The sequence below is a fragment of the Thunnus thynnus genome, chromosome 22, assembly GCF_963924715.1.
Source record: "Thunnus thynnus chromosome 22, fThuThy2.1, whole genome shotgun sequence".
NCBI classification, from domain to species: domain Eukaryota; kingdom Metazoa; phylum Chordata; class Actinopteri; order Scombriformes; family Scombridae; genus Thunnus; species Thunnus thynnus.
Window position 1 is genome coordinate 24,869,609 of NC_089538.1, and position 10,100 is coordinate 24,879,708.

Consider the following 10,100-nt stretch of genomic DNA (forward strand, 5'->3'; position numbering starts at 1 on the left):
CTCGCCTTTCATCCAAACTCAACCTGGCGGATTCTTCTCCTCACTGTCCTTCTTCTCTCTCCGCTTTTTCTCCTCTCTTGTCATCATTTTGGATGTTGTCACTTGGTTGTCTAGACGTTATCAGAGGTTATCAGCCTCATAGACGTGATGTTAGAAGCAGCCTGATGCGACTACTAGCAGCTGTAGCTCCTTTCATCTCCTCCGTCTGAATGCTGCTCAACTCTTTGCACATCATATTCAATGTGCTCCCATTTTAGAATTATTGGTTTCATGATGTTTAGTTAAAGTTATTTGCTTTAACTCCGTTTCCCCAAAGAAATCATTTCAATTTTAAACCCAATCTACTAATATTAAAAATATCTAACCTAAAATAACTTAAATTGAAGTAATCTCTTTTAGGATTTAATCTAAATGGATCTAATCTGACAGAATAAACTAAACCCAAACTAAGCAAAGTTAAACTGAATTTAAATATGTTCAGATAATCGCAATTAAACTAGATTGATCAAATTTACAATAATAAATAAATAATAAAATAAAATAAATAATAAATAATAAATTAACTGAATGAATAACTTGCAGCCCTAAACACACATAAACATATAAATGTCATTTAAACTTTACCAAATGAAAATCTTATGCTGCGTCTCAAATCACGTACTTCTGTACTTATACTTAACATTTTGAGCGCATAAGTGCGTTTACACTGAGAATTATGGGAAATGCACTGTGGGAACCTGGATGGTGCACTCAAAACGGTCAAAAAGTTGAGTGTGGAACTATGGACACTTCTCGCCCTCAATGGTCGCCATCTTGGCTAGGTAGCGGAAGGGGAGGGACCACTTTTCAAACTGGAAATGGCGGCCGAGTACGTTGTAACTATGGTGAACATCACCACATTATACAAATCATTAGTTATACATGTGTTTTTAGCACTAAGCACCACTATACTGTTGTCGGATATAAGCCATCAGTATGTTTGTTGGGTTAATTTAGCAGTCTGTAATCATTTGGTAGCGCGAACGATAACGTGAATGCTAACGCTAGCTAATGCTAACGCTAGCTAATGCTAATTTGTCATCGTCATTTCCGGTAAGTGCACAACGGCTGTGTTTGATTTGAGACAACACTACCCTGTAGAGATTCGCGCGCTACGCCATTAAGTACATAGTGAACTACATGAAAGTGTACTGACAGAAGTATGTGATCTGAGACACAGCTTAAAAGTATCCAAATCCATGATCGATATAAATCTGATCAAAGCTAAAGTAATCTCTGTGTTTCTTGTCTCAGGTGTGTACGGAGAAGTGGCCCGGTAAAAACACCGACGGCACCGTCTACAGCATCTCCATGTTGATCCTGCAGTACTTCCTGCCGCTGTCCATCATCTCCTTCGCCTACGCTCGCATCTGGTCCAAACTGCGTGGCCACGTCAGCCCGGCGGAGAGCGGCGTCAACAGCAGCGCCGGCTCTGAGCGCCACCGCCGGCGCCGCAAAACCACCAAGATGCTGGTGACCATGGTGGTTGTGTTCGCCGTCAGCTGGCTGCCCTTCCACGCCTTCCAGCTGGCCACCGACATCGACAGCACGGTGCTGGACATGCGCGACTTCCGCCTGCTCTACACCGTCTTCCACGTGGTCGCCATGTGCTCCACCTTCGCCAACCCGCTGCTGTACGGCTGGATGAACCGCAACTACCGCGCCGCCTTCCTCGCCGTCTTCAAGTGTCGCAGAGGAGGCGAGAGGGGGAGGAGCGGCCGGCTGGACAGCATTCACCCGGTCAAGGGAGGAGGAGGAGGCGGCGGCGGAGGGAGGACGAAGAAGATAGTGCTCGAAACGCAGGATGTGGTGTCCACCTGTCTGAATGCCACCGACGTGTGAGCACCTGAGGGAGGAGGAACTGAAGAGGGTGACGTTGACAGTGACGGTGAAAAACAGAAGAAGAAAATCTAGAACGGAAATAAAGATGAGAGAGAAAATAGAAACAACAGAGTGAGAGGAAGGAGACGAGGGGATTAAACCGATTTTGGAAGCCGAAAATAGGAGGAGGAGGCGTAGACGAGAAGGGATTAGAAGAAGAATGACAGGAGAAAAGAAGAAGAAGAAGAAGAAGAAGAAGAGCTGGTGAATGACTCAAGGTCTCCTTGGTAAAACCGGCCTCGTTATGACGGGGGACTTTTTGGGGGGATTTTATCACATCAAATTCAGCTTTGTGACACCGGAAAAGTGACGAGGTTTGTTCCGACTTCGGTTTTTGATTGATGGAAAAACTTCTGAGATATTTAATGGCTCATTTTTCGGAAAACTTTAGAAAATAACTTTAAAAACTTACTCCACGCCAACTTTGGACTTCAGTTTTCATGCAAATCTTAACAAAACAGGGCTTTACTCCATCGTCATTCCATACGTGAAGCATTCAGCCCGTACGTTTAACCCCAGAGTGGCTTACAGGTTTGAACCTACGACCTTTCGGCAGCAGCAACAGGCGCCTTCTTTAATGTGACGTTTTAAGGCAAAGCAGGAATATGAGCTGAAATCAGAGGCTGCTGGGAGTGAACACCATTCAGAAAGATTTTGTCAGGCGAAAGACGAGCCAAAAACATAAATACATCAACAACGGTTGATGATTTTGGACTGATCCAAGCTGGACGAGGACGTCTGATGCAAGCTTTGTGAAATCTCCCAACATTGTTACGTAATGAAGACAGCTGTGTGTGTGAAAGCCGGTTTTCCCGGATTATCCTATAGAGGACACTGGATAAAGGACTGCAAAGCAGAAAAGACAGAGGTGGACAAATGTTGGATAAATCTGTGAGACATGATCACTTAAAGGAGTGTGAAATAGTGATCAAAATAGAAATGATTCAGATTTAAAATGATGATGATTTGTTTTGTTTTGTTTTTTTTTAAAGAGATGAAGGACAGAGAGAAAAGGAATGAGAGCATCAGCGGGAGGAGGGAAATGAATGAAATGTGGGATAATGAGGCAAAAAGACAGCATGTTCCTGTTCCTACGAGAGAGAGAGAGAGAGACAGAGAGAGAGAGAGAGAGAGGTTTCAAACGAACAGGCTGCAGTTTAAAACAGCAGAGATTCTTCAGATTCTTACTTAAAAAGCAGACAGATGAATGTTTGTATTTTAATTTCGGCACATTAGACACTTTTCTCAGCTGTCGGTCAACAAAACAAAACTGTCGTTGAAATTTTACACCTTTCTATCGTCAAATCAGATCGTTGAACCCACAGGAGGACGAATCTAAAGCCGTGTTCACAGAGGATCATGACACTGTGGGTTTCCCTCCAGTGACCGGACCGACTCTACACCATCAGCTGCTGTGGAGGAAACTCCTCTTCTGATTGGGCCTCATGCAAGAACGTATTATCGTATGTTTATCGTATATCTGTCTCTGAAGTGTTCGGATTCAACAAACTCTCTTAACCTTTTTCTGCAGTTGCACTTTTGGGCCTATTTCTGCCTGGTTTGACACACCTCAGTAACATCTTCACTACCATTTGAAGAAGATGAACGTTAGTGAGTTTTGATCATTAGCATAATTGACGTCCCTAAAACGTCCATATAAGGCGACATGTTCTGCTCAAGCAGGAACCTCCGGGGCTGTAAAATGAAGCCAAAAACTGCAGTTCCTTGAACGACCACTTGAGGCTCCAAAAGTGAGTCATTCTCCATAGACCCCCATGTTAAAATGTCCAACTTTACAGCAGAAATAAACATGTTTACAGTCTGGTACAAACAACGGTTTTGGTCTCTGTAGCTAATTTCCTCTTTCATGACAACTGTACGGGGGGTGAATTTTTTTATAACTCAAATGTTTAAATTTTATTAAGCTGTAAAGTTCTGCATAATGAAGGACATGGCTGCTTTGAGTGACAGGTCCGCCAGCCGCTAAGTGGCTTGTTTCAGCCATTCGGCCCCACCTCTTTGCCCAGTTTTGATTGGCTGGGAGTTAGGCAGAGTCACGCACTGCCAAGATGGCGACGGCTGGAGCGGCTCACTTTGAGCTTCAAAACCGCTCTTCAGAAACCAACGAGTGACGTCACGGTAACTACGTCCATGTTTTTATACAGTCTATTGTTCTGCTCCATTTGTGGTAAAGGTTTCATTCACAAAGATGAAAATTCATTCAGATGAAGGTATTATGTTCCCCTTGTGAGGAAAGTCAGATTGTTTGTTCATGATTCGTTCAACAGCTCTGAACGTCTGAGAGTTTTCTAAATTGATGGAACGCCACAAATTCTCTTACATCAGTCGTACGTGCCACTCGAAAGCAAATCTGTTGATGAGTGCTTCTTGCTTGAGGCCCATTGAGTTTCCTCACACATACGCACAGAGATCCTGCAGTTAGGTCTTAATTTCCACTTTCCACAAGTTAATGAATTGTTCAGAATGTTATTACCGTAGGTCGTTTCATTAAGTGTTTAAACTTTAATTGCCCAATTGTAATTACAACCTTCAGTTTTCCTCTGGCAGGAGCTGTGTCAACACTTTAATTTACTGTAAACACAACAGGCTGAATAATGACACACGCGATGTGAATCAATATTACAAGAACTCTCAATTTAAATTGTTCAATAAACCAGCAAATCAGGAGATTTAAAAGTGGTCAAACGCACACTCGGCAGATAAAATCCCTCTTCTGTTTGGAGACTTAGCCCTGGTGTCCCTCTTGTCTTTTCCTCTTTAAATCTTTCAATCTGTGGATCTTCTGTCTCTCTCTCTCTGAGCTGCTTCACCGCCTCGCCTCACCTGACCCGCAATCCCACAATCCCTCTGTTCCCTCCCACCAAAACCTACCCGCTGTTTATCTCTGGCTTCTCGTCTGCCTCCTCTCCGCTCTCTTTTTTTCCTATGAATGCATGCCTCAAAATATAGAAAAGGTTACTTCCTCTAAGAACGAACCGAAGATAACTACAAAAAAAAAACATATTTTGGTATGACTGAGTGCAACATTCTTGATAAAAAAATACTCAAAAAAACTGCTGCTGCTAAACTTTGTTTTCAAAAACTACATCCTAAAGGACCAGTGTGTAGAATTTAGTGGCAGAAATTAAATATAATACTCATAAGTATGTTTTAATTAGTGTATAATCACCTGAAAATAAGAATCATTGTGTTTGTTACCTTAGAATGAGCCCTTTATATCTGCACAGGGAGCCGCCATGTTGTACCGCCATGTTTCTACAGTAGCCCAGAATGGACAAACCAAACACTGGCTCTAGAGAGGACCTTTGGGGTGAGTTTTACGGCCACCGTAGGGGAGGGGGGAGGTATTCAGTCGGTTGCAATCTGCGACCTCACCACTAGATGCCACTAAATCCTAAACACTGGTCCTTTAAAACAGCTTCCAATGAAATATTTATTTTCCAAACAGCTGAAATGTTGTCATTAATTGATATTTTAAACACACCTGACTGTATCCACCTCAAACGTAACTTTTTTGTAAAATTTTAACCACAGTGTGCTTTAGTTTAATGACAGCAAAAAGGTAAAATCTCTGGATTTCAGTTGGATGTTTTTACAGTTGAGTTTTGAACAGAGTTATATTTAAAAGTAGTAGCAGGTTAAATGGAGGTCCAGGAAGACAGTTTTGATGTCATCTTGATTTTTTTTGCTCTGAATCAACAAAACTATACCACAATGCAGTGCAGGATATGTCAGCTCTCTTATTCTGGGCGTCCAAGTTTCTGGAAGGAAAACGTTGGAGCACTTCAAGGCTCCTGGTTGAATCATCAGTACAAAATATGAACAACTGTGTTAGAAAATATCTGGTTCTTTGATAAAAACTCAAGGGCACAAGCTTGTGGACATAAAAACATAACAGGATAGAAGTAAACTACAACTCCTTATTCCTTCCTGAGAAATATTCAACCAACAAGTTTAAACAGGTTTCCAATAGTGTTCATGTCAACCTCAGAATTGTTTGTATTTCCCAAAAGCAAAGTCAAAAAAGTGCTTTGCTATTGAAGCAGCTAAACGAATTAGCTAAAAAAACAAATAAACGAGGAAGCTTAGTCATTAGCAAGCTTGCTAGTAAGCACAGCTGCAAAGTGGCTCCATAAGTTTCTGTTTCTGTTTTCACATTTCAAGTTTTTTTTTCAACAATATCTTAAATGTTGTTGAACACAGAAAGTCATGATTCTAATGGATAATGTAACAATCATATAGGTTTATAGTATGGACACAAGTTTTCATTATTTCAACTTTGTTTCTGAGAAATCATGTTTTGTCCGTCAGTTTGAATACTACGTTACCCATGAGTCTCAGCCACCGTTGCTATGGAGAAAAAGCCAGTCAGAGGCACAAATCAGAGCGGCTGCGAATTCAAAACTTTGATTTTGACAAAACGCGGCACTGCTGAATTCATCCAAACTGATCCCATAATCGTTAGCATGGTGTTAGCAGCGCAGGTAACTTTACACTTGGTGTTTTGATGTTTTTTGGCAAAATGCAACTTGGGAGTCGTAGTTAACTTCTACTCTGCAGTTTTTATGTCCACTGACTTTGACTTTTTATCAGAGAACCAGATGTTTTATAACAGTTTTTCATGCTTTGCACTTATGACTAAAAAAGGAAAAGTGTCACTCAATGCCAATCTAAGTGGTTGAAATGAGTCATGTAACTTTGTTGAACAATAAAGCTATTGAGGGCAGAGACCAACAAGCTTTAGTGTTAGCCAGCTAGTGAATGGGCGAGCTAGCGAGTTAGCTAGTGTGACAACGCTGCCCACCTGTATTTTGCTTACTGTTCTCCTTAAAGGAGTCTGTTTGGGTCATCAAAGCAACTTATTTCCCATCTTACAAAATGTTGGCATTTGCACATCTTATGTATATGGACTTATGTATATTGGTAACCTGTGCCTCGGCTAGCACTGTTGAACGAGCTTGGAGGACGGAGAGCAAACAAGATGCCATCAAACTCTGTCGTCTTTATGAACCTCTGCAATGAAACGCTCCTTGTGTGTTTTTCAGCTTGTTTTCTATTATCTAAAGAAAATAATCAAAAGGCTCTTCAGTTCCTCGCCGGTACTCTTCTGATATATTGTGACAAGGTTTGACCGGAGGACACAGATGCTGCTCGACTTTTATCAAACATGAATGTAAACTGCTTTGTAACATGGCTGTAATGTTGTACTGTACATTGTATAATTCTGTGTAAATATTGACTGTGTGGAAGACTGTAACCAAGCACAAACTGTTGGCCTTTACCCATGTCCAACAACTGATATACTATTCTCAAGCACAAACACGACTCTGGGCTCTTTCTTACTGTGTGTGTGTGTGTGTGTGTGTAGTCGTAGTAGTAGTAGTAGTAGTAGTAGTAGGCCTATATAACAAAGTCTTCACAATAACAGAAAGTTGTGCTGCCAAGGTTATGCTGATGACAACAACTGGCAACAAACCAGAAAGTATTTTTTAGTTTAGAACGTTGTTCACTTCCTTACAAGAAGAACCAATATTCATTCATTCAAGCATTAATTTGTTAATGTTTCTAGCTCAGTTAAAAGCCTTGATAAGACCAATTTATGTGTTGCCAGATTGTGATAAAATCCATTTAGCTGGTGTTTTACACTGAGTTTCTTTGTCTTTTAGCTCAGTTAATGAGGAAGATGAGAGCATTAGGACCAAAATCCATTTACTAACAATTTAGTCACATTACCTGAGACTGTGGACCGATATGAATCCCTAATGAATCAGACCTTAATATTAATATTTGCAGATGACTTACTAACTTTTGTTAATGGCTTAAAGGTGAGAAACTCAGGGGCATTCATTAATGGATCATTAACGTTATATATATACATAGAGTATGACTTTCTGGACAGTGGGAGCCATTTGCTTTTCAGTCAACATTTCTAATTTGTCCTTTTCTGCAAAACAAAAGGTTACTGGGTAGCGAATATTAAATCATTCAAAAAGGTGTGCTTGAGAACAGAGTTTTCTACCTGTAATCTTTATAAACTCGTACAAGCACAGAATTTACAGGTACATTAAATGTAAATGTACAATTTTCAAAACTAAGATTACAGTTACAAACAAATGTCCAAGTTTACAGAATAAAGACTAAAGCTACAAACATGAATGTACAAGTTTATAAAACTTAGATTACACGCTCAAAACTCTGTTATCAAGCACACCGTATTATTTAATTATTCCATAACTGTGAAGCTGACATGATGTTTCCTATATTATTATGATTTAAGTTTTATAAAAAAAAAATGAATCTAAATTACTTTTTGTTGCAAAGCAGAAAAATACACCACAAAACCAACTAAGTTGACCAAAGTAAAGGCATTTGTGTTTGTTTAAAAAGTGTAAAGTTGCTTCCTCAACAAAACATAAAACACTGAATAATCTGATAACAGAAGTTATTAATGTTTTCAGATGATGTTAAACATTAGTTGATATTTCTCATTTTTATTTATGGTCATCCAACAAACAAAATATTTATTTTACATTTATAAATCTTTATTTAGATTGAATTATATATTATTATTTATTATAATTGAATTTGCAAAACAAACAAACAAACAAAAAGAACGTATTGGCCCTTTAAAGTTAAACACTGAGTATAGTGAATATACTGCATATTGAGCCTGTGTGTGGTTGTAAAAACATATGTGTGAGAGAGTTTCAGGGTTTATTGCAGGGCAGCCTCCAACATCTCAAATATAATCAGTTTATTCTCAACAGGTCCTAATTAGCTGTGAGAGTATGCAGATCTCCATGACGACCAGAGTTTGGAGAACTTTATATATTTTGATATGCATCGTGCAAACCTACCCGAGAGCTATAAGTTCAGTGTTTGTCCAAACGCAGCAGGACATGAATACAGATTCAGCAGTTTAGTTTTGCATTTAAAACTCATCTAGGTTCAAAACACAAGACTTCATAGACATTTTGTTCAATTATAATTAATTTTTCATCAGAGATATAAAATATCGATCTTGTAAGAGCTGAAATGAAACTGAAACAGAATGACTAAGAGATCATTATGAGCCTTTCTGTTTATATTTGATACTTTAATTAATGTTTTTTTGATGAAACACAGTTTGGTTCAGCACCAGTGTGTCGAGTGTGTATAACTCTTATTTATTATAGTGAATTAATTCACGTGAAGATAATTTAAAAAGTCTAATTTTGTTTTTGCTTTTGCCTCTATTATCCGCCTCTATCTATTAAGTATACATAATTACTTTTGCTCAATTTAAGCCCCAAACTCTTCAAACTGCATCACTTGTTTAGTTATCTGCTGTAATTTAAGCGCATTCAGAGTTGCATTTGTTAAATTGCTTTCTTGTGTTGACAACGAGGGTAAACAAAGATTACATCGAGCCGTATTGTTTGGTGTTGAGATACTTTTGTGGATAATTACTGTGATTGCTGCGAACAGTGTATAATTTCATGAATGCTGGTCGATGAATATCTCAAATACTACACATGCTTAAGAAATCATACTTGGTACACAGACAAGTACTCGACATACTGAAACGTGCTCAGTTATGATGCACTTTATGTTTTGGCTAATATCTCCTACAACGTCAGTAGAATTTTTAGCTAAGCACATTTTTTTACCTCCTATTTTAATATTATTTGTAGAAGTGATGATATATTCCGTATGTAGATGACCCTGAACACGACCTTGTTCATCTGGCGTTACTGAACAGTTGAACTTACAATAAAACAGATGCTATTATCCAGAGTAACATCCAACATATTCGCATCTGGCAGCTGCAGGTGATTCAGTCCAGCAGAAGCATCAGAGTTGTGTTTTTGTTTTTAGATCAGGGTTCAGTCGTAATTAATGTTCCTCACCGTGCAGCACTGGACATTCATACAAACACAGCTTATAAATGAAGGAGCAAGGATTTGTAATCCCAGGTAGTGTACCCACGGTGCACATTTAGTTTGAACTAAACACCCTGAATGTGAGCTTTGGGAGGTTTTACATTCAGTTATTACAGTTTTAATCATCATGAGGAGACTATTGAGATAAGTGAGCAGGAGACGTTGGAGTGAATCTCCTCTAAGTGGGAACATCAGAGGAAATAAACACCTCCTCTAACAACTAACTGTGACGGATTG

The 10,100-nt window shown here is 39.3% G+C and overlaps 1 protein-coding gene across 1 annotated transcript in view; it reads left to right on the forward strand.

The window, feature by feature from the left end:
- Positions 1 to 7,261, forward strand: part of npy2rl (neuropeptide Y receptor Y2, like) — a 66,259-nt gene extending 58,998 nt beyond the window's left edge. The window contains exon 6 of the mRNA XM_067579959.1: positions 1,294 to 7,261. Within this exon, the coding sequence (XP_067436060.1) occupies positions 1,294 to 1,881 (588 nt within the window). The 3' untranslated portion in view covers positions 1,882 to 7,261. The remainder of the gene's footprint in view (positions 1 to 1,293) is intronic.
- Positions 7,262 to 10,100: the final 2,839 nt, after the last annotated feature.